The sequence below is a fragment of the Scomber scombrus genome, chromosome 21 (genome assembly GCF_963691925.1).
Source record: "Scomber scombrus chromosome 21, fScoSco1.1, whole genome shotgun sequence".
NCBI classification, from domain to species: domain Eukaryota; kingdom Metazoa; phylum Chordata; class Actinopteri; order Scombriformes; family Scombridae; genus Scomber; species Scomber scombrus.
Genome location: NC_084990.1, coordinates 3,818,089 through 3,843,098, shown reverse-complemented (window position 1 = coordinate 3,843,098; position 25,010 = coordinate 3,818,089). Strand labels below are relative to the sequence as shown.

Below are 25,010 nucleotides of genomic sequence, written 5' to 3'. Positions count from 1 at the left end.
AGACTGATTTTTAATTCCTAGTATGGGCCAAACTCCAAAAGTCCTGGATTCTTCATTCCTCATAATATAGCTTAATAGCTTAATAACTAGCTAGTAAACACTCTTACGCCATGCCCCAAGTTTGTAATGCTGACTCTGTGAAAAATGTGCCTTAAAACCAAGCCAAGATAACCCTGATGACATCATCACCTATTTTGAATATCAACATGTGAAATCAGTGGTGCTCCTTTAATAAACACCTCTCACTGTCTTTTCCCCTTCACATCCCTCACTCATGTTTCTGTCTGCAGGCATGCGTCCCCTCCACTACGCAGCATGGCAAGGTAAAGCTGACTCCATCTTACTGTTGCTACGAGCCGGCGCTTCAGTCAACTCCCCTTCCCATGATGGACAGATACCGTTACACCTCTCCGCTCAGTATGGGCACTACGAAGTGGTGAGCACACATACACATACACGTACATCCGACGCCATAGGCAAAGTTCCAAACTATTACGAGTCCTCCTATTTCAGTGAAATCTACTCCCTTTCTGTTTCAGCTTGTATTGTCCAACAACAATAAAAGTAACACCATGAATGCAATGACACAGGCAGTGAACGCACACATTCCTTTCCTCCAGCCTCATCCGTTTGTTCTGGAATGTCTTAATGGATACATACACATCACGTACACACACCTCCACATGACATATAACCCACACCGAGCCCTGACCTCTTCAGTACAACACTATCCAACACAATGCTGGCAATCCTGAACAGAGGGCGCACCAGAGCTATCATATGTTCCTCTCTTCTGTTCAAAGACAAATGTGTTCGGATGATTGACATGTGAGTGAAGGTCCTATCACTTACACTTACGCTGAGGTTGATATTACTTACACTGTCTTTCCTCCTGTTTGTTTTTCTCTCGCTCAGTCTGAGATGTTGCTGCAGCACCAGTCCAATCCCTGCATGATGAACAAGGCCAAGAAGACACCTCTAGATCTGTCCTGCGAGTTTGGCAGATTGAAGGTGTGTGTATGTAGTTTGTGTGTGTGTGTTTGTGTGTGTGTGTGTGTGTGTGTGTGTGTGTGTGTGTGTGTGTGTGTGTGTGTGTGTGTGTGTGTGTGTGTGTGTGTGTGTGTGTGTGTGTGTGTGTGTGTGTGTGTGTGTGTGTGTGTGTGTGTGTGTGTGTGTGTGTGTGTGTGTGTGTGTGTGTGTGAATAAGATTTTACCCTTTGAGTATCATCCATGATCAAAAGAAATATTCTTTGTGTTTATTCTGCCTTTGGTGATTCTAGTGTTCCATTATTTCCACCAGTCTCTGGTTTTGATACTAAATATTTGATACAATGAATGAGATATACTTCAGTTTAACTTCCGATGATAGGGACAAAATAGGTAACATAAAAAGTAAGTAGAGCCCAAACAATACTGGAATATTGAGGCTTATATCAACATTTAAGAGTTAAAAACTCTAGCCTTATCAATATATCAATTAATCTGATATAAACTTTACCTTTTAGTTGGACTTTTCTAGTTTATGGACCAAAGATGGTGTCACCCATGTTTCTTATTGGATACTCTCCTTGCCCCCTGCCTGTCTGGGATAATGACTGGCCTGAAGTCACATGACCATATACACAACCTATCTTAGTAGATAGTCCATTGGCTGATACATGTCTGGATGCTTTTTAACTACCCTATTTAAATGACCTTCATAAAGGCTGCAAGGCGAAATGCTTTGATCTAACAATAAAGTTGTTTCTTTACTACAAGTGTTGTTGGAGCTTTGACCTTTTTAGACTTTTTTCCCTTCTTCTGTGCACCTTAGAAGTAGGTGAAGATGTGCTTCTACTCTGCTTCTGATAAGCATCTGTTAAAAAATGTGTCTTTTTAAACTTAAGTCCTGACTGACTTGGGGGTATATCTGAGATTACTGGTGGTAACAGCAGATGTGTCTTAATACTGCTGCTTTATCAGATATACAACAGGAGAGCAACTGGTGAATCTGAAAAAGCCAAGTAAACTCTTTTTTATTCTATTATAAGAATGTTGCACTCTGCCATTAACTATTGTATAAAGAGATAATTACAGAATATATAACAGAGAGGGGTGGCATGGTGGTGTAGTGGTTAACACTGTCGCCTCACAGCAAGAGGCAAGAGGGTTCTGGGTACGAACTTGCTGGCCGGCTGGGACAACTGGGATTGGCTCCAGCTCCCCAGCAACCCTCCAGAGGATGAGCGGTATGGAAAATGAATAACAGAGAGACAGATTGACAAATTGACCACCATTATTGCACCATCCATTTTTAGCTAGCGTGGATAGCAAAAATTCTTATGGTAATTTAGTCACAGTAAGATCATGTAAGGTGGAGGACACATCTCTCTCAGGTCCCAAGCAGAGTCCACAGAGGTCCAAGAGAGTACAGGACATGAATTCTGCTCCTTTGCCAGACAAAGGTGTCTATATGAAAACAAATTGTTAAAGGCTATGCATTGATATAGGGAAATCATGGTTTGTGCCATGTGCAAACATTTGCAAAAATGGATATTTACAAAAGCACATGAGAAATGTATAGCTTCGTAAATCAGACAAAAATAGTGCAAATGCATTTCTCTGACTCTGTGCACACAGACTTAGTCATGAATCTGCATAGATCTCCTTGTGTGAGTATGCCTGTGCTCCTCTGTGTCTATGGACAGTCCAATAACATGCTAAACCTTCATGTGGTGATTTGCTTCATTCAGATAGCGACTAATCCAATTATTTGCATGTTAAAACTCTGTTTTGCCCCTTTTGGATGGGGGACAGCCCGTGTCAAACATGAACCATGGCTTAGATGAAGTGACCCAGCTAAATTAAGCTTGTTTGAGCGAAAGGAAAATGGGCTTGAGTGGCTCTTTTGGGACACGCGCACACTGTATCGTTAAAGGGATTGCACACTGCAGTGTGTTTCACTGTTTGTCTGTCACATCTGTGGATAAGCCTGGCTGTGAGATGTATAGCCGGTCCTGTAATCAGAATTAGATGCACACACACACATACACTGTCCATGCCTGTTAAATGTTCTCCGGTCTGAGTTTTCACTTCAGCTTTGAAAGAATAGAAGGCTTTGAGCAGTTTTTTTTGTCGATGTAGCGGATGAGCCTCTATGCACTAGCTTGACCATATATATATATATATATATGTATCACCGTATACTGTATATTATTTCAATGGATATATTTATATCCTGCAAACTCAGCCAGCTCAGCTTTGCATCTAGTGTATATTAATGTATTGCTAATGCTGTAATTCCTGCCCCGATTCTGCCACTCCTCTGTTCACACAAATCACATTTCATCTCCATTTTAAATTTCCGTCTTTAAATTTCTCTTTAGGTGGCTCAGTTGCTGCTGAGCAGTAATATGGTGGCAGCGCTGTTAGAAGGAGAGGTAGGGCACGACAGCCTGGACGCTCCATCCACCACCCCGCTCCACCTGGCAGCCAGGAACGGACACAAAGACATCATCAAGTAAGATCACAGCAAGGAGCCGTGTTGAAATACACTGTAATAGGATTCTGTCACGTCTCTATTTCTGCTCCTTTATCTTCCTGCCAGCTTCTGTCTACTTTACCAACAGCTACTGTTGCTGCTGCTGCTACTACAAGTACAGCTGCTACTATTACCTAGGGCTGACATAAATGCTTTGAAGCTTTGTTCGATGACATTTGAACAGCAAAATCAGTATTCAAATCTTCATATACATACATAAATATATTTGTTCATTTTTTACCCCTCCTCTCTTCTACCCATAAAACCTTCAAAATGTGTAAAGAATACTCACAAAACAGAAAAGAAAACACATCACAATTCTAAGGCTGTAATTCATTTAATTCAATTTTGACGCACACTGCAGCTGTTACTAATAGCTCTACTGCTAACGTTACTACAACTGCTATTATTATAATTTGTGAAATTTTGGCCTCCCTGATTTTATATTTGACGATAAAGCAGGGTATGCATTAGGGCGTGGCTACGTTGTGATTGACAGGTTGATTAGTTCACAGGTTCAGGAGGGCGCCTCATGCTCCTCCTGATGCCCATATAAGTTATAACTTATTTTTCCCGGCATGCACCGGAAATTTTCAACATGGCGCTGCCCAGATCCGAAACTATTGGCTTCCGAGCAGCAGTCCACAAACCAATGGGTGACGTCACGGATGTTACGTCCATTTCTTATATACAGTCTATTGTTTTACTGCTACTTCTACTGCTATTGCTACTGCTACTACAATTACTGCTACTATTACTTCTACTGCTACTTCTACTGCTATTGCTACTGCTACTAGTACTTCTACTGCTATTTCTATTGCTATTACTGATATTGCTATTACTGCTACTACTACTTCTGCTGCTACTTCTACTGCTACTGCTATTTTTACTGCTACTACTACTTCTACTACCTTTACTGCTACTACTGCATCCTCTGCTACAGCTACAGCTAATGACGTCTACTGTCACTACACCACTGCTGCAGGAGCTTAACATTTTCCCTCAGGTAGTCCCAGAAAATAAAACCAGTAATAACCACTTTCTCAAAGAAAACACTTTGTACTGTACTGATATTTAATCCTAGTGACTTCAAATTTTTCACACAGCCTGTAGTAGTTTGCTGTGTCTTTTTACACCGGCATATATGTGTAAATTTAGCCAAGTTACTCCACCCTGCCTCTCAGAAATGCTGTTAACGATTCCCATCCTCCCGTAATTATCTGATCTCTCTTGCAACACCCTTTCCATCCTCCTCTCTCACTCTTCTGAACTGGAATGGTGAATAGCAGATGTGCAGGAGAGGAGGGGAGGCTCTGACACAAACAGAAATAAAAAATTCACTGCATTAGCACACAAGTTTATTCAGGGTTTACTCAGCAGAATTTAGCTGTGATCTCCTACTAAGGGATTTATGTCTCTTCAAAGACTGCCATACTTATGAGGGAGACATCTTACAGTACCTACTTTTTGTATAGCTGGAGGAGCTTTCTGGGTCTGGTTAGAACTGCAAACATTTGCACAGGGAAGAGACAGGAAGATTTTAGTGTTGTGTATGTGTGAACAATCGATCTACTCATATAAAAATATAACAAGTCCTCTTAATTTAGGGAATTTATAATTAAATAAAGCAATTGTCAAAGCCTTTAGAGATCCCTGGACTCTGGATGTTGATAACCATTTGATGTACAGTATATGCTGCAGTGTATGCAGAGAGTAAATCAACAGCTTATCAGCAGGACAGACATGTTCTCCAGTTTAAGCCAGTATGATTAAAACAGTTGCAGGTTACAGTGTCCTTCACGCTCTTTTTTTGTCACTGCATGGCTTAATATCTCTCCTCTCTGTTTTAGTGTCCCACTTAGGGAGATCTTGTCAAGTCAAGAGTGTTTGTCAAAAAGTGTTCCCATTTCACAAGTCAACTTCAGGCTTTTTACCTTCAGTACAGTGACGTTAAACCAAATGCTGAGTTTATAGCCACGTAGCTTATTCATATTAACATTGAAACAGAATTAGTACGTGTGTGTCTCATTATCGCAATTATTGAAAAAAAATGGATGATTTCAAGAATAAACTATTCAGTTCTGAGAAAAATGTCGTCTTTTTATGACGATATAGATATTTGAGAATAAAACCGTGATATCAATAAAAGTCCCAATTCAATGTAAAAAGTTAAAATACATTTTTTTGAAAGTGCTAGCTCAGTACCTCAGTACCGAGTATGTTCTACCATCAAGAGCTACTGAACGCATTGAAAAACACTTGGAGAAGAAGAAGATTGAGCTAGCTCTGACCACCAACTACTGGACAGCTCTCACAAATGAAAGCAACATCATTCACAACTTTTCCTAAAAATGAACTGGATAGTTACCAGTCAACAGTTAGCTGTCTACTGCAAGCAGTATTGACCAAACCTGACGTCCCTAGATGGAAAACAAAAGACTTGCCGTTTGAAGGTAATCATATCACATTGGACCATGACCTCTCTACCACCTACATCATAGGCACAAGTAGTATGGAGACATTGTGCTTAACTTCATGTTGCACTCAAGGAGCACAAGAGACTATACTTTTAATACTGCCTCGTGCAAAAAAGGCAGATTTGGATTTTTTTTCTCTCTCTCTAATTAACATTTACTAAAATAAAGTGTAATTAGGGCTGAACATTAACATTGGTGTTTATCATTTATTATTTAATGAAATAAATACAGTGTGTGTGGATGTTCCATCTACCACTAAATGTCACAGTATTCATACTATTTTATATACCAGATATTTCATGTAATCCAGTTATAATAGTGATGTATATGTCAGCCACACTTTTTTATTATGTTTTATAATTTAACTTCTTATTTTTCTTATGGTCTGATGCATTTTTATAATGTAACTTCCACTGAAACCACTGAAATTGAAGCTTCAGGTGATGAAAGAGTTGGTAATCAGGGAGGGACTCTTCAGGGGAAACTACCTAACTCAAGGAATTCTTTTTAACAGCTTTAAAAACCTGCATTACTGTGTTGACATCAGATAGTTTTAGGCCCAGACATCACGATGCTCTGGGAAGCGGAGCTTGAATGAGAAATGAGTAAGGGGGTTTGGGAAAATATCTCTTCAGAAACTCACAAAATCACTAATGCAAACTTATGGAAGGAGTTCCAGTAGAAAATACTTAACTGATTCTTTGGAACGCCTCATATCCTTTCCAAAATACACTCCAGTCTAACAAGTGTATGTTGGAGGAAATGTGGAGAGAAGTCTGCAATATATATATATATATATATACGAGATCTCGCAAGATGAAAACGTGCAATATTTCTCGTCAAAGTGAATTTTGTCTCGCGAAGCTATAATTAAGGGGCACACCAAAAAAAAAAAAGACGATCGGTTTTCTATCGCTCATTCGCACGTCATGTCTTCTTTTTAGAATGTCACGTGTGGATCATTAACCTTGTTACAGCTTCTACCTGCTGAGAAGATCTCAGTCAGAAGTAAGACATGAGGAGAGGAGAAGGTTGATCTCAGGTCTCTACACTGAGAGCCTGAAGTAGGAGGAGCAGGGGATCTCGTGAACCCAATATCGTGCCTCGTCTCGTCTCGTGAGCTGAGTGTATCGTCACACCCCTAATATATATATAAATATATATATATAAATATATATGTTGAGGTGTCCTCTCTTGGATAACTATTTGGTTTTCAACTACCCAGGGGACCCATTGCTGACCATGCTTGGGGGCATCCCAGAGGCAGTGATGAGCAGGACAAATATACACTTAATGCATACATTTCCTGCAGCAGTCAAGACAGCAATAACACTGACCTCCAATCTATGACACATGACAGTCAGTAGTTACACAATGGGGGAAAAAACAACTTATATGCTGAGACTGTACAATTCACAGACTGATAGTCAACTTGGCCAGAAGTATATGGAGCAAGGGAAGCTTAGGAAACTTTTGCCTTTCATTAATTTATATTGTAAGTAGCTTTCTAGTGATGTGTTGTGTAATTGTGGCTGCTAATATCAGTGTTATGGTTTTTAATGGTTTGAATCAGTAATCTCTTTTAAGTCCCTTCTTAAAACAAACTTTTATCCGTGAGCCTTTTCCCAATTTTATTTGAGTTTGAATGGCTTTTATCTCCTTTAAATATGGTTTATCTGTTCTTGCCTTTTTCCTACATTTAAATGGTTTTTACCCCTTTTTATTTGTTCTCTTTTAAAACCTCATTACTTTGTGTGTTTTTCTCCCTTCTGAAACACTTTGTAACTTGGATTTTGAAAAGTCTTCTATAAGTAAAGTAGTATTATTATTATATTTTTTTGTTATTGGTTGGGTTGAGGAGGTGTTAAACTGGGAGGAGAGGAAGATTTAGTAGAATTTGAAAGAAAAATGATGTAATAACTGGCATCTGTGCCCCAATAAACATAAAGTTGGAGAAAAAAAAAGAAACACCCCCCAATATGCAGAGGTTTAGCATCTACGGAACACAAATGGCAACAATGTCCATGAACATCAGCCTTCAGTTTACTACAGCCTTGCTTCAATGTTATTTACATATTCAAAACTTGACTCAACCTTCACACAGTGAGCCCAGAACCTCCACCTGCTCCTCCTCCTCCTGCACAGCTCTCCAGATACATCAGCGTGGCTTCTTCAGGGCCTCTCACTTAACCAGAGAGACATTTGTTGGCTTGTTGATGAGTGGTGGGAGGGGGTATATGCTTTAATTGATTTAATTTGCAGATATCTTTTAACAGTTGAATAGATGAATCTGCAGCCTTACATCAGTGTGTCTGATTTGATTTCCTAGGTTGCTACTCAAAGCCGGCATTGACATCAACAGAGCCACCAAAGCAGGGACGTCTCTGCACGAGGCCGCCCTCTACGGCAAGACGGAGGTAGTGCGGCTGCTGCTTGATGTAAGCAAAAGTGACGGGAATTAAATTTTCATTCAGCTAGTATGATAAGCTCATTTTGAAGGCTTGAACAGATATTTCTGAATTTAAACTGCTGATAGAACAACAGATTAAAACTAAGACGACTTCACACAACGCTAGTTTCTCAGTGTTATTCTTTAATAAAGGAGGGAGGCGTTTGAGGGAGGGTTTGTTTAAAAAAGTGCATCTCATCAAGGGAGGGTTTGTTTTAAAAGTGCAATCCTACACTGTGTGTGTTTTTGTGTCTAGGCGGGCATCAACGTGAACATGCGCAACACATACAACCAGACAGCTCTGGACATCGTCAACCAGTTCACCACCTCCACAGCCAGCAGGGAAATCAAACAACTGCTGAGAGGTAGATTGCTTTTTAAATACTACCTTTTTCTTCATTTTTTAAATGTTTCATTGATGCTTTCATGAAATTTGGATTGTTTTGGTTGAGACAGAGGCTTACATGCTAAATGGCAAAGGGTCAAAATTGATCTTGATGGTGTAGATTAGAACAAAGCATTTGTGCCCTCTTGATGACAGCTCTGTGTCTGTCTTTTTTTTTCCACAGAGGCATCAAGTTCCCTCCAGGTCAGAGCGGTGAAGGACTACTGGAACCTCCACGACCCCACAGCTCTTAACCTCCGGGCTGGAGACCTCATTATGGTATTTGCTTTTGTCTGTGTATGTTTGTAGAGAAAGAAACAGGTCTCTTTAATAGCTGTCTAGCACACAAGTCATGGTTTCATTCTGCAGTACTCCTGGTTTTGCTTGAGTTGTTGTGCCTCAGCTGACTCTTAGTAGTTTTGCTAAACTCCTGCTTAATGTCTTCCAGCTGTACAGTCAACAGTGGCTCTTTGACCTCCATTAAGACAGAAAATACCAGGTGGCAGCAGTTGTTTATGTGATTACAGCATCTCTCAAATGATTTCAATTTATTTTTATAGTAGAGAAATCTTACAACCCTGGTGAAAATTGGTGTATTAAAATCACCTGATTCATTTGCCTTGGTCAGATCCGTCTGCCACATTCATTGGCCACAAGGGGGTGACAAAGATCGAAATGTTCAAATTCTACATAAAGTGGCTTTAAAGGAAACCATTAGATTTCTTGATGACTAGATCCTCACCCATGAGTCGCTGGTTCAGCAGTACTGTTTTTATTAGGGTGACTCATCAGAAATTCAATGGATAAAGTAATTTTCAAGAAGCCTAATTTTTAGCCAAGGATGGCAATATTGCTCAGTTGGACCACCACTTTGCTCCAGACTGAAATTCACAACAAGAACTATTGGACATTATATCGTGAATAGACTTAAGACTTGATGAGTAAAACTTAAAGATACACATTCTTTTCATCGTATCTACAAACTGGTGCCTAGCCTTGGTTCTATTCTATAAAACCCTTTGTGAAACTTGTACAAGCCCGTTTTACTATTGATGGATGTAGACATACACTTAAACACCTGTTGTATATAAAAACTTATGTCTGCTTCACTAGTCTTTAAACCTGTCAATGCAAAGAACGGCAGAGAAGAACAATTTTACAGATTGCAGAACATCGATGAGCTTTTCCATCTATGCTAGGTCAGCCATCTCATGTGTTATCATTAAAGATGGCTCTGGCTACTCATAACACAAATAATTAATCACATTTACTTCATCGGCACACTGTTTTATCATTAGATTCAATGTCTTGTTTTCATTTCTCATCTCCACTTTATCATTTGCCGTCGGATCACTCTTGAAAATGGTGCATTCCTCTTTTATAGATCCTAGTTTAATCGTGGGAAACGTACTGCTATATGCATGGTTTTTGTTGGTATGTATTATTCATACACATACACATACACATGGAGTTGTTGTGGATTGATACATTTGTTTGTTTAGACCTGATCCAATCACTAAAACACCACTTGCCAATGAGGTGTGCGACTCATCTGACCACGTATCTTAAATGATGAGCTCGAGAGTCATAATAGAAACAGGTGTGAACATGAATGTGTCTCAGCTGTCCACTTGTGATCGGATCACCCGAGATGCATGTTAATACCAGGTGTAAACAGGACCTTTCCAAAGTGAAGGCTTGTTGTGTTTTAGTGAATGTACGATGGTATGTTTCCACATAACTGTTTTCTCGCAATTACCGTAAAACTGAATCAACTGAAAGTCATTTTGAACCTTCTGCTTCCAGCTGCTTCACTCTGCATGTTTACTGGCAGGGAAATCACAGGATTATACAGTGAAGTCTTCAGTGATTCCAGTCTCGTTGTTAGGATTTGTGTGGGATGTTGCAGGGTAATTTAGTGTACCCTGAGCAGGAGACCACAGAAGAGAAACACGCAGTAACTTGCTGCTGTCACTCTCTCATTACCACCTTGTTTGCTTAGCCACCACTCACCCCCCTCCCCACACACACACGCACACACTTCTCGCACTCAATCATGTGCGTGTTTGCGTGTTTATGTGCTTACTGCCATGCATTTTGATATATTTTTTAAGAGTTGGCGTGACACCCCAGACTCCTGTTTGAACTCGTAACTGTGTGTTGTTTTTATGCAGTCTCCTGTCAGAAGGCAGCAGCAGCGTTTGTTTTTGTCCTCTCCAGGCATTTTGTTAACACTCACAATGAATGGATAGTGTATTTCCAGCTCATTGGTTCTCTCATTATGGTTTTAAAAGCATGCCCGGAGGACTCACACACACTTGACATGCATACTTACACATGATATACAGTTGACAAGGAAAAACAAGAGACTCCTGGTCACCAGAGAATGAATCCTACTGACTTTGTTCTTCTCCTGCCACTGTCTTGACAACTATTGGGTGGATTGCCTTTCAAATTTTGTACAGACGTTCATGTCCGTCACAGCTATTTGCAATGATACAAACATTTCAGCTGAAGTATGCTCATGATTTGTTCATGTCAGGTCCTGGAGCAGCACTCAGACGGCCGGTGGAAAGGTCACATCCACGACACCCAGCGGGGGACAGACCGGGTGGGCTTCTTCCCCCCTTCGGTGGTGGAGGTCCTCAGCAGAAGAGCAGGTAGACAGCTGGCACACAACATCTGTATTAACTCAGAGACACTCGGTGGTGTCCTTGAGACACATGTCAAATAACAGTGTGTAAAATAGTTAAATTTAGTAAAGTATACAAGCATTGCAGTTGCTGAAAAACTAATTCAGCCACCTATATTTTTATGCATTCAATTTATTTGAAATTGTCAAAAAAAAAAAAAGTATGACTTAAAGCAGTGTTTATTTTATTTTATTAAAGACATGACACGATTGACTAAATATGAAAAGCAAAAGCAGCAGAAGAATGAGTGTTGACTATATCGTGCTCTGACTATAATAAATCCATCTCAGGGCTAGATTAGTCCTGGTACATTATGGGCTTGAGCTGGCAGAGTGGTGTTAAAGTGGCTGACTTCACCCAGGGCAACAGTTATATTTGGGCTAAGAATGCATTCATCTCCATATTTATACATAGGGTTGGGCAATGTGGACAAAATTAAATATCAAGATATTTATGACCAAATATCTTGAAATCAATACTGCAACAATATTGTAGGGGTGATATTGGTTATTTAACAAAATATATTTTTGGATAAATCTTCATATCACAGTATTAATATAATATCAATATATCTGCCAGCTCTACTTGTAAACAAGCAGGATCACTGTGGGGTTCAGCATGCTTGTAAATCATCAGATTTAATCCCTGTGAATAAAAGGAATACTAGTCCTGTCCTTGTTCTGCAGCTGTAAAGTCATTGACATTCAAAAAGCATGGCAAGCACAGTAAGGGGTCCCATAATACACACACAGACACGCGCGTACACACTTCAGATCTAGGTCCTCAGCAAGCCAGGCTACACACATCCGTAGATACCCAAACACACACAGAGACGCACATTTATAGGATTACTATGGCCAGATTGCAAAGTGTCAGCTCAGTGCTAAAGCCCTCACAGTCAACGTCGGGATATTGTGTGTGTGTGTATGTGTGTGTGTGTATGTGTGTCTGCTCACGCTTGAAGGAAAGAGACAGAGAGTTTGACTTAAAGTCTGTGACAGGCTCTTTGCTTATGAGGCAAACTCAGCAGTGTGTGTGTGCATATTTGTGTGTGTGTGTGCGCCTGAGCCCTGTGATAATGTCAATGGTGTCAGCAACCATGGACCAACAACACACAAAGGATAAGTAAGCCCTCTCAGCGTCGCTGGTGATCTTACACTTCCATTCAGCAGCTTCTTATGTAACACCACAGGGGATTTACAGTCAATTTAGCCTTTTTTTAGCTCTTCATAATGTACTCACCATACTTCAAAAAGCTTTTCGCTGCCACGTTACAGACTTTACCCATACCTGTGCACGCTGCTCAAACTGAAACACACACACACATGCATGTACATGAAGGACTCTCCCTCACTCATGCATGCCTGCCTCATCCCACACCTGTCTCCCTGACTGCAGGGGGCACTCTCTCCCGTCAAGCCTCTGCGCCAAGCCAACGAGTATTTGCCAACAGAGCTCCTCCCTCAAGCCACGGCCTCGCTCCTCAGACTGACGATTCATACACACTCGGCTATGACCCTGCAGGTACATACACGCACTCACAAAACCCAACTCAACTTTCTCCACTCTGATTGGTCTCTTCTCATCACCAGTGACACGTCCTCCCAGGTTTCACGTTTCCCTCCCAAACAGCGCCCTGATCCCGGTCTCCACTCCGTCAGCCCTCTGGTGCTCAGTGTCAGCTTGATAGGTCCACTCCCAGCCCCAGTATGTGGGGTATACAGTGAGCGTGTGTCTAAAGGTGTGTGTGTGTTTGTTAGGTGTTCCACCTGGCAGTCAGCTCTCAACCCCAGCTAGTCCTGCTAGCCCCACTCAGGACATTTGGGTCCTCAGGAGCTCTCCCACTGGTAAGAGTGTGTGGCCCCAAACACCCCGCCCCCTCTCCCTCCCCTGTGTGAACCTATAGACCAGCTCTGAACAACTGGGCCTTTTTAAACCTCACCCACCAGCACTGTAGGAAGCTTATTCCCATCTTTATCCCTTTATATCCCCAAGTCTTGAACTACGGTGCAACCCTGCAAATCCCATCCCCCCATCCCATCCCCCCACCCCACTACCCCCACCCCAATAATCCAGCTATAACCATATAACTATAGTTGTCTTTCAGAAGTACACAATGGTAAGTGAACAGCATTTCTTTTGAGCCTTTTCTTTTACTCCTGTGTCACTCTGACCTGCTGGTTTGACAGTTTTTTGCAGCTTGCTGCTGCACCTGCCCCCTCCCTGAAAGCCTGTACAGCAAATATGAAAAAAACAACAAAAAAAACAGTTATCTTTACAAGTCATTTCATCTAGTATTGAGTAAAACATTTATTTTTGTGTTTAATATATAAAGAGACAAAAACTCCAGATCATTCTTTAAGTACAAAGTTAAGGGAAAAGTTTTACATTTTGCTTTGTTTCTAATAGTTGCATGAGAAGATCAAAACCATTCTTACTGTATATCTGTGCATCAAGAATAGAGTTTGAGCAGTTAGCCTAGCTTAGCATAAAGACTGGAATCAGGGGGAAGCCAGCCAGCCTGGCTTTGTGCAGTGTTAGAAAAATGAACATGTTGTATTGAGGTTTTAAAATTTGGACACAAGCAATAGAAATATAGAATTTAGGAATTTGCAGGTTGAAGAGGAGTTGCGGCTCTAACTATTTCCTGCTTAACAATAGCCAGGCATAAATAGTTACACCATGTAACTCACCTAAAATCACTAAGTGTTTTACAGTTCTGTTTGTGTACACATTAAAGTATTAAGCTACAGTGTGTTAATTAGCCAGCTTTAGATTTGTTGTCAGGTGTATTTTTGAACAGAGCCATGCTAGCTTCTACCTCTGCTTCCAGTCTTTATTTGAAGCTAAGCTAATCGCATCTCGAAACTAGCTCTGTACTTGCAACTGCAATAATTGCAAAAAGCTAAAAACCCAAACATTAGCATTTTATCACCCTATAAAATTAATATGGTGAACATGTTTGCAAACAAATGCTAATTATGCATCTAACAGACACAAAGCTACATTAGCATTCATTTGGAGTTGTGTCTGACCATCTGACAAATATAAGTCCAATATTCAATCTCCTTTTAGCTCTTTTTTTGTCTTGACCAATTCCTAAGGAAGAAAAAACACTCTGAAATGCTCCACTATGTTTACCAGCTAGTTGCTAACTTTGTCTGTTAGCTGTTTGGTGCTGAACAGGTAGTGTACAGCGGGTTTATCAGATGTTCTTAGCTGAAAATAGCTGCCTGCTGCTGCTGCTGCTGGAAGAAACACTAATGAGACCAGTGAGACAGTAAAGAGTAAAGTCATGTTGTTGTAAAACCAAAACACTAAGCTGAAAGATGCTAAAACAATGTGAACCACTTTCACATTACACATAGTCTGACTGATATGAGAGGCTTCAAAGCACAGACATTATGGTGGAATTGATCTTCTTAAATGACCCCCGGAAACAAAGCAAAAGACTGTATTTTGAATGTGACTCAATAAGGACTTGTTAAAATTGGTTTTGGATTTTTGCTGTTGACTCAAACCACACACGTTTTGCCCGACCAGTTTTGCCTGACAGTCTTGGCTTCTCCATTAATTCAATAATAAATCAATCAACACACACAGACATACATATAATTACTATATCACTCCCTGCTTTCTTTTGCTTTCTTTGTTCCTCTCAGGTGACAGAAACAGCGTTGGCAGTTCTGGGAGCGTGGGTAGCAGCCGCAGTGCTGGTAGCGGCCAGAGCTCCGAAAGCTGCCACAAACAGAACGGGACTCAAAATCGCCACAATGCTGACACTGGCAAGGTTAGATCTGCTCAGAAACACCATTCACACAACTTTCAAATAGAAGTCACACATTTATTAACCACAAATTGTACGTTTGATTAATAAAATCCCTTATCACACTGAAAAGCTCTCCATACCAACTCTTGCAATACAGTTGTTACACTGTTCTACAATTAACCTCCAGCTGAACCTACTTATGTTGTGTCAGCAGATTTCTCCGCTAGTGTGACGCTCACTCATTTTCAGTTTAATTCACAGAACACATGACAACATGATCTGACTTGCTGAGGTGGATACTGTTTGCATTGCATCTCAGTGATCATTGACATTCAGTGCTGTTACTCATTGCGTCTCCCTTGTTTGCGTGTGCAGATGGCTCCCTCTGCTGGTGAATCAGGAGATCATCTCCACATTACAGGAGCAGACCACAGCAAACAGGCTGATGGATCCACAGGTTAGTCAAAGACAGACATTTCAGTCTTTATCCTGCGTCTTACTTATGATTTTTTTAACTTCTGCTTCAAAACACATCTGGTTATGGATTCATGCAGTAGATGATGTTTGGTTTATTTTTGCATCATTTGGTGATGAAAAGGTACTCATTGGTCACCATTATAACTTCAGATTATTTGAAACCCCTCAAAAGCTGACGTACCCACGTGTTAACTCACCATTTTAACTTTTAAAAATATTTTTAACAAAACACTTAATCTTGAAAATGTTGATTATGTGTCTGTAACGTCAAAGTGTTACAAATTTCCTCTTCTAATATTATAACTTTTTCCCAAAATTGCAACTTTTGCACAACATGCACAATGACTTATACGATTTATACTTAAAAGATTTACCCTCAGATATAACCCTAAAACTGTTTTATACAAATAAAAGTATCTCCAAAATATGTGTTTTCATTATGACTGTACAACAGCAGCCCTCAAATAAACACTACCTAAGTGCTGACCCCTGGTATATATAATTGTAATACTTAGGATACATTAGGGACAACTGGACTAGATTATCAAAGATGTTTCGCTTTTCATCCAAAAGGCTCCTTCAGTAGATAGAGCCAAATGAGATGAGGTGTTCATCCCAGTTCCCTTATTTGATCGCTCTTTACTTGACCCCATAAATTGTTCCAGTCTGCCATCATGATGGATGTTTCAGTTCTGTTATTTCTGCTCTGAGGAGCAAGGACTGTGGAAGTATCCTGGAAGCAGCTTGAGTGAGGATACAAGAGAGAAGACCATGGGGAATCTGTACCGCCCGACTCCCTTTTTATTGGAAATGTGATAGCGATTGGGTCATCATCAAACTGACATGGCTTCAGATCTCTTCTCATGTCTTTAATTGGAGAGACTAAGATACAAGGATATGATGTGATTGAGGGAAACCTGGATGCAATTAAAAGAATTAGGTATGTCCCCAAGGTACAAATGGTGGTTAAATTGACTGGGAAGGGTCCATAGCACAGTCCATTTTTCCCCTTATACAATTACTATTTTATTTCAAAATGTATATCCCACTTCAAAATTACAAAAATGAATTATTATTCCATTCTGTAAATGGATTTAAAATTTAAAATTCTGAAATTGACCTTGTGTACCACAAAGCATGGGCGTTGGTGTGCTTACATGGATCATGTTTATGTGGCTGATATGTGGTGTTGAAGACCACTTCCTCTGTTGACTGATCATTGTTTCACTTAGACATTTCAAACCACCTTGAATATGTGTACTTTGCTGACATCGGAACCTTTTCAGACAGCAGACGTACCATACATCATGACCTGAGTCACTGCAGCTTCTCACAGACATTACTGTACCTACTTACACTTGAGGAATGCAATTAAAGAAAAATGTAGCAGCAGTGCTTTTGTTCTGCAGATTGAGCTGTTATTGGCGTCAGTCTGAAAGGAAATGAGACGGAGGCAGAGTGAACCTCACCTCGCCACCGAAACTAATAAAACCACAAGCTTCTCTCAACCACACAGCCCATCAAAGCACCCGATTACTACTCCAAGAAAAGGCCAACAAAATGTTTTAGTGTCACATCTAACCGGCAGGTGCAGAGAAATCATAGAAACCACATATGCCTCAGATGTTCCCGACAGGTTATCTGCTGAGCAGGGGCTTTGCAACGAGCCATTCAGTGTGAAGAACTGACATGCAAGACAGAGCCGAGGATCTCTGTTGACCCCAGGCTGAATGGGAAGGTGGGTTTAAAGTGAAGGAGACGAGAAATGAGGAGTGGGAGGGGAGGGGTCAGGGGGAGGAGACAGGAGCAAAACATATTTGCTAAATGAAGAAGAAAGAGTGGGAAAGAAAAAGAACAGACTGAAACTGGAGGAAATGTCTGCAGTGTATGAGTTATAGACAGAAGGAAGGATGAAGTGCCAAACATCAGGAGCTCTGTCGCTCTCGTTCCTCATGAAGGGTAAGAAGCGATTTGACAGGATGTTGGATGTTCTTTGTCTTGGCTGCAGGGGATAAAGCTTTTATTCACATTTCATATCATCTATGTTGGTAGATGGTAGTTGTTAGTTTGTGGAGACAATAAGAAGCCAGAGTGAAGGGATTAAATTTGTATTTTTAACTGGTGGATTACCCACAGGAAATCAAAAGCTACTGTTCTGAGCTTTAACGAAGACTGTTCAAGAAAAAAAAAGTACCAAAGTTTAACCATTTCTGAATTTATTCCAGCTGCAAAAATGGTAATGGTACCCTGTAAAGTACCATTACAGGGTCTTTAAAAGATTTGTATCCATACTTCTATCGTCATATGTTTTCTTTTGTAGCGTACTGTTCACGTGTTATTTTCTCTCTTTCGGGTTTTGTGAAGAGTGCTTCTCGTCCCAACAGTCGATGAATTTCCATCAGCGAGTCTCTCTTACCCTGAGGCCAAATACCTGTTCACTAGGTGTTGTTTAACTCCCTTGGGAGAGCGAACAGGGCCCCTGACCTTCACAACAAAATAGAGAAAAACAGAACCTGGAAAAAGAGACACAAAACAAAGAAAGTGCAAAGTCCTGCGGGGAGATGAGGTCTAGATAAAAAAACGAAGGTTGTTTGACCCCAGTGCATCAAAACTTTTGGAGTAACGTAAAGGAATATTGTAATTCAAATAGGCAATAGACTTACTTTCTTTAGAAGAGATGGATGAAAAGATTGGTACTTACTTCTTTTTCTGTATACAGAGCTGAAGTTGGGACATGGTTAACTTAGCTAACCTGCTCTGTTAAAAGTTAAGTTCTTGAATATAGTCCTACATTGTGTCTCGTTTGTTTTATCGGCTCACAAACAGAACAGGCACTATTTTTCTGACGACCCACAGTTCGACCATCCATCCTGTATATTAGCAGTGTGCGGTGTTTGTAGCTTTGGTTGCTGGATGTGGTCGATGAGCACAGGTTTTAGGATAAGTGTCCGTAAAATCAGATTGGTGACATGGGAACCCCAGGGTGATGACGAGGCTCCAGGAAATCACTGCATCTCACTCTTGTTCACCAAGAAGTAGCAACATGTAACAAATTTGATACATTTCAGGAAAAAAATACAACATGTCATTTAGTGGGGTTTAGAGCTGTTGCCTCAGTTTTTATTCTAAGGTAGACTAATCACCTCCTGGATCCAGCTTCATACTTAACTCACAGACATGAGGGAGGGATCCACCAAACGTTGACCTATACCTTTATTCAAGGACCTGAGGCTAAAAGTTTTCAGAAAGGTGCTTCATAGATAAAGGTTATTCTAAATGGTAATAATTAAAAGGCAGATGGATTCTGTCAGGAAAGATGACTAAACCAGCAGAAAGAAAATGGGGGGAACGATCAAAACCCTGACCTCGGGCAAACTAGAGGCAAAGACGGAGTAAATGGAAGGAAAGGTGCATTCCTCAGAGATTTGGGGTTACATGTCATGACCGAAAGATAGATGTGTCATGACTGTGTTCAGTGGGCTTTCAGATCAGGTAGATAACACAACTTCAGTCACCTGGAGAGACCCAAGACCCCCCTTTCTCCTCTTTCACCTAGACAGCTGCATGGAGAAGAGTGATCCAACATGACTTAACGTACTGAGTGTGTCATGATTAAGTTTAAAGAAGACTGTGTTAATCACTGGCTAGAATTTATATTTTTGTCTGGGTGTGTCTTTGTTTCCTCGCCAATACTGTCTTAGTTTCTGCCAGAGTGTGCTTGATCCCATTCGCAATAAAGTGTGGCGGGGGTTTTCCTTTACGATTGATAATGTGTGTTTTCTAGGTGGTTCCCGTCGGCAGGTCAACAACACTCCTCAGAAAGGCTTTGTGAGGCCGGAACACCTTCTGGAGGGCAAGGTGAGTTGAGGGCTAGAAGTATGAGTGTATGTGTGTGTGTTTGTTTAAGAGAGAGGCCTCATTAATATCCCTCCTCTCTGTTCGTTAGGACTCTGAGGCCATCTACCAGTGGTTGTGTGAATTCCAGTTGGAGCAATACACATCCAACTTCATCAACTCAGGATATGATGTTCCTACCATCAGCAGGATGACCCCTGAGGTGTGTTTTTAGTATTTAGAATAAAATCCATTTAAAGCTTGCTGCTGTTCATTGGAATTAATTAAAGAAATATTTAGACATTTTGGGAAATAGACCTCTGCTTTTTGGCTGGAAGTTAAAGTTCCCTCTACAATATGTAACTTTGAGCTCCCTGACATGAAAATTGGCAATCATGAGAGAAACGTGGTGAAATCATTGGTCGTCCATTCAAAGCAATGATTCCAGATCTCACTGTGAAACTTGTCCAACTCACCGACAAACAAACTGCAATAAACTTACATGATAATTGTTGTTGCACAATCTAAAGGTGCCTTAAGATGAGAAGATTTACACCACTTTCATGTCTGTACGGTACATATGCGGCTAGAGTCAGAAGTTAGTTAGCTTAGCTTAGCATAATGACTGAGAGCAAGGGGAAACAGCTAACCTGACTCTGTCCATAGGTAAAAATCTGCTGTTATATACTGTACTTTATGAGACATATAGTATTAGTTCTGTGAAACTATATTACAAATGATACTAGTGGTGCAGGATAAAGACAAACACATTTGACAGTCACATATGAAACATGCTGCATGTGGCATATTTAAGTAGTGGTAGATGTCACTCACCATTCAAATGTTATCCATCAGAAATAGGTTATGTATTGGTTACAGATTCTCCCACAGTGTTGTAGTAACTGGCCATTCACATGTTTTTATGTTCTTCAGGACCTGACCGCCATCGGAGTGACCAAACCAGGCCACCGTAAGAAGATCTCTATGGAGATTGGCAAGCTGAGCATCCCTGAATGGCTTCCTGATTACATTCCTGTGAGAAATGTCCCACTCACATACTGTAACATCCATGAAATGCAGTTATTAATTGATTGATTAATTGATTGATTGTATCACAGCTGTTAAATTTGCTGTAATACATTGAAACACTGGTGTCAGTTAGATGATTGATACTGCTACTGCAAACCAACAACACACAAAATCCATTCTGATTCTGACTCACACTATCTGTTCCTCTGTCTCTCTATCCATGTGTGTTTGTTGCTGCTCAGGCGGACCTGGGGGAGTGGCTGAGTGTGATTGGACTGCCTCAGTATCACAAGAGATTATGTGAGAATGGCTACGACTCCATCACCATCGTTAAAGACATCACCTGGGAGGACCTGCAGGAGATAGGCATCACCAAACTGGGTGAGAGATTAGAGTAGACACTGAAATGTTGTAAGGATGTAGACAATTCTACAGTGTTCATAATGATTCCAGTGACTCTCTGACTTTTTGTTGCATTTGACCAAATATCACAAAAATTAAAAGCCAGGTTTTGCTATGGGTGTTTATTGATTGATTCCATTTCAAGACAGTTCTTCTCTTCAATGTTGCAAATATTGAAGAGACTTTACATTTCACTCATTGTCTTGTTGGGTGCTGTAGGAGGTACTAGTAGTAAACTTAAACTGTCTTGTTTTCATGATGTATATTTCCACCTTACTTTGATAAAAAGTCAAATAAAAATGTCGAAGAGAGGAGTATAATAAAGCAAGTCTATGTAGAGAAGAAATACATTATTCTAGTATTTCTAGTATTCTCTTAGAAATGAAAAGTTGAATTTCAGCGTTTTGCATGTGCTATGCTGCTGTTGAATACATTTTTCATTGGCTTTATTAGACAAGTAAAAAATAAGAAGTGTATTTGACCAAAAGTCAACTCAAATCCACCTCATAGATTATATTAGAGCTTCCAACTGCACGTCTTTCTGGAGTGGTTAAAAGCTTCAGAAAATGCCAGTTTGGGCAAAGTCCATCCACTGAGGAAGACCATGAGGTTTGATTGAAAGCTAAAACTTAAAACTATCATGAGTGTTGTAATGAGTAGATAGTAATGACTGCTGTCTGTGTTTCAGGCCATCAGAAGAAGTTAATGTTAGCAGTGAAGAGACTTTCCGACCTACAGCGCTCTCGTAACCATGGCGACAGAGCCGGAACTCTTCGCAGAAAGCCCCCCGCTGCTCTGGAGCTGGTGGCCATCGAACACATGCCAACACACAACGTGCACCCTCACATGCGCTCTGATGCTCCGTCTGACGACTGCTGCCCCTCCCCTCGTACCCCTCGGGCGCTGCTCTCCTTCCAGGACAGCGAGCTGAGCGCCGAGCTGCAGAGCGCCATGATGGGCAAGGCGGGAGGAGGAAGCACGGAGGTGTTCTGCATCAGGGGCGTGGCCTCTGCTGCAGCTATCTCCGCCATGTCTTTGAGTCAGGAGAGCATCAGCGTGCGGTCGCGTGGTTCTGGGAATTCTGGTAACTCTGGAAATTCAAATTCAGGATATCCTCAGGAGCACCTTTCTGCACCACCTTCAGCCAGGACCTCCAGCCGGTCTGAGGAGAGCCTGGGGAGTGGAGTAGGGGAGGAGGCCAAGCGTGGAGGAAGCAGTCCTGCAGGGAGAAGCAGACAGAGACCTACAGAGATGTGGGAGCACCAGGGTCGATCCTCCACCCCCAACAAACTCCCTTTCTCCCCCCTCACTCCTCCACTTACCCCCAGCAAGATGCCCCGCTACGCCTACCCGGCCGTCCCACCCAAAGCCAAACACTTCCAGTCCCCCAACCGCCTCTATCAGCCTCAACACCACCCGCCCCCCTCCCCTTCCTCTCCTTCCTCACAGCCCTCCCCCACACAGAAAGCCTTCAATTACCTACACGCTCAGGCAGGAGGCGCCAACGGGGCTCCACGTGTGCTCTCCAAACCTCTACCTGGAGCCATCCCATTGCTGGGTCCCCGGTCTGGACAGGGCCCGGCCGACGACGCCCACAGGGGTCCGATCAAGAAGCGCACCCAGAGCCTGACCCGCTACGCCCTGTCTGACGGCGAGCCGGACGAAGACGAAGACTTCGGCCCCTCCTGTAACTCTGTGTCCTCCGCGGCCATGCCCTCCTACGCCACCCTGTCGCGCAGGCCGGGGCGTGGGCACACGAGCGCCTCGGGGGTCCAACGCCACATCAACCGCAGCCAGTCCTTCGCCGTGCGCTCCCGACGCAAAGGCCCGCCCCCGCCTCCACCCAAGAGGATGAGCTCGGTGAGCGGCAGCCCGGTGCGCCAATCGGGGAACGGTAAAGTAGCAGAGCCAGAGGTGAAGGGAGGGGTGGAGACGGAGAGCGTGGGCAGCGTGAGGAGCATCGCGGCCAGGCTGGAGGGAAGCACCAGCAGCAGCAGCAGCAGTCCATCCAGGAGGATCGACATACCCCCAACACACATCCCAGCCTCACCTGTTTTCAGCCCCGTCTCATCCCCCATTCAAACCGGGACTCCGAACATCATCTTACAGCACTCCAAACCTGTCCCCGCCCTCGGCCTCGGGGGCCTTAGGAGGACAGGAAGTGAGAGAACGGAAGGAGACCCCGACAGACAAAGAGGCGGAAGCATTTCCTCTGAAGACAAAGCAAAGAAAAGTGAAAGAACATCAAAGAGCGCCGCCGCATCTCCGAAGCACGGCACCGGACAACACCTCCCTTTCGCCGAGGAAGGTAACCTCACCATCAAACAGAGACCCAGGATAGCATCTGTCAGTCGCTCAGACAACGAAATCAATACGCCTCCGGAGGGTCCGGTCCAGACCCCGAACAGCCTGGAGCTCCCAGAGTTCAACCTGAAAGAGTCGGACACGGTTAAAAGACGACACAAACCCAAAGAGAAAGGAGCGTCGACACCCGAGGAGGCGTCAACCCCAAACAGAGACCACTACTCGCACATCAACAGCCACCACGCATACAGTGATGTCAGCGACGAGGACACTCAGAGAATTGTTTTCCACAGAGTGGGCTCCATTGGAAAAGGCCTCAAGCCTCCGGTGTCCTGCAAACCCTCCAGTCCTCTCAGACAAACCCCCAACAGCAGACCAACAACCCCACAAAAAATAGTCCCCTCAGAACAACTTAGTGTACAAACAGGCATTCCTAAACTGACCAGCGTCCAGATTCACACAGTCTCAGCGAAACTGGGCGGCAGCATCAACACACAGACATGTATACTCAGTCCTAAACCTGTCAGACACCAACAGAGACTGATGTCCAAACCAGACAGTCCACAGAAAGCTGCAGATTTGTCCTTATCAAGACTCCCTCAGCCTGACACCACCCTAACATCACCAACAGGTAACAGCCACCAAAAAACACTTATTTTATTCAAAACTGCTTCATAATACACTTATTTTTTGGATGATGGATTAACCCTTGTCTTCCGTCCCTCAGGCTCAAACATCAGCGTGGTCCAGAGCGTTGTGTTCACTGCTCCGTCCTCCCCAGCGCCGCCTGCCTCTTGCTACCCCGCCTCAGCTCTACCGGCTCAGGCAGGGACAGCAGGGGTGGCGCTGGCCAGTATGGAGGTGCTGGCTCAGAAGAGGCTGGAGGAAACCAGTACATCACTGGAGGCTGCGCTCAAAGTGGTGGAGAACAAACTGGCACAGGGGAACACTATGCAGAGGTAAGAATGACTGATTTATAACACTTTTATCGCCTTTTTAAACTTACTTTTAAACACCTTCTGGTGTCAAATAAAGAGATTTCTTTCAGTACAGATAAAATCTGACTCTGTTTGACAGCAGCAGCAGCACAGTGAAGGCAGCAGGGAACATTCTGGACGACATCGGCAACATGTTTGATGACCTGGCCGACCAGCTGGACGCCATGTTGGAGTGACTTCCCAAAACTCCTCCACAGAGGGACATGATTGTTTTCTTAAAGGGAGCAACAGATGAAAAAACAGGAGGTCAGTTTGAACCTTTGATGAGGGTAAGAACAGACACAGCAGATGAACCAATAAGAGCACATTTGAGGATTTCCTGCACAACTTTTCCTCAGTATTGCCCAGTTTTTCAACAGCGAGCACTTCGCCTTAGGACACACACCTGGGAATGTTATTGGAGCGACAACAAACAGCGGCTGCTAGAACAGCTTCCAGATGTGTATGTGTGTGTGTGTCAAGTTTATTTTCACTAAAGGGAATGAGGGTCCATTTTGTTCATGTTATCTGTAAATGTGCGTGTGTGTGTGCGTGTGTGCGCGTGTGTGCGTGTGTGTGTGCGTTTTCAGATGTAGTCAGATATCTTTATACTGAGTATATTTATACTTCTATGTTTGTTTTTTAACAAATGGAGTTCCTATTGACTGATTCACTGTTTAAATGATTATTGTGT

At 42.3% G+C, this 25,010-nt stretch overlaps 1 protein-coding gene across 1 annotated transcript; it reads left to right on the top strand.

Moving 5' to 3' along the window:
* The first annotated feature begins 290 nt into the window (after positions 1-290).
* On the top strand, positions 291-25,010 carry LOC134003819 (caskin-2-like). The gene is made up of 18 exons (XM_062443173.1): positions 291-436; positions 916-1,011; positions 3,366-3,499; positions 8,327-8,435; positions 8,703-8,811; positions 9,016-9,110; positions 11,374-11,491; positions 12,923-13,048; positions 13,285-13,371; positions 15,187-15,314; positions 15,669-15,750; positions 19,555-19,628; positions 19,717-19,827; positions 20,538-20,639; positions 20,876-21,014; positions 21,724-23,970; positions 24,067-24,298; positions 24,417-25,010. The coding sequence occupies exons 1-18, from the start codon at positions 293-295 to the stop codon at positions 24,511-24,513; spliced, it is 4,230 nt and encodes a 1,409-aa protein (XP_062299157.1). The 5' UTR covers positions 291-292; the 3' UTR covers positions 24,514-25,010.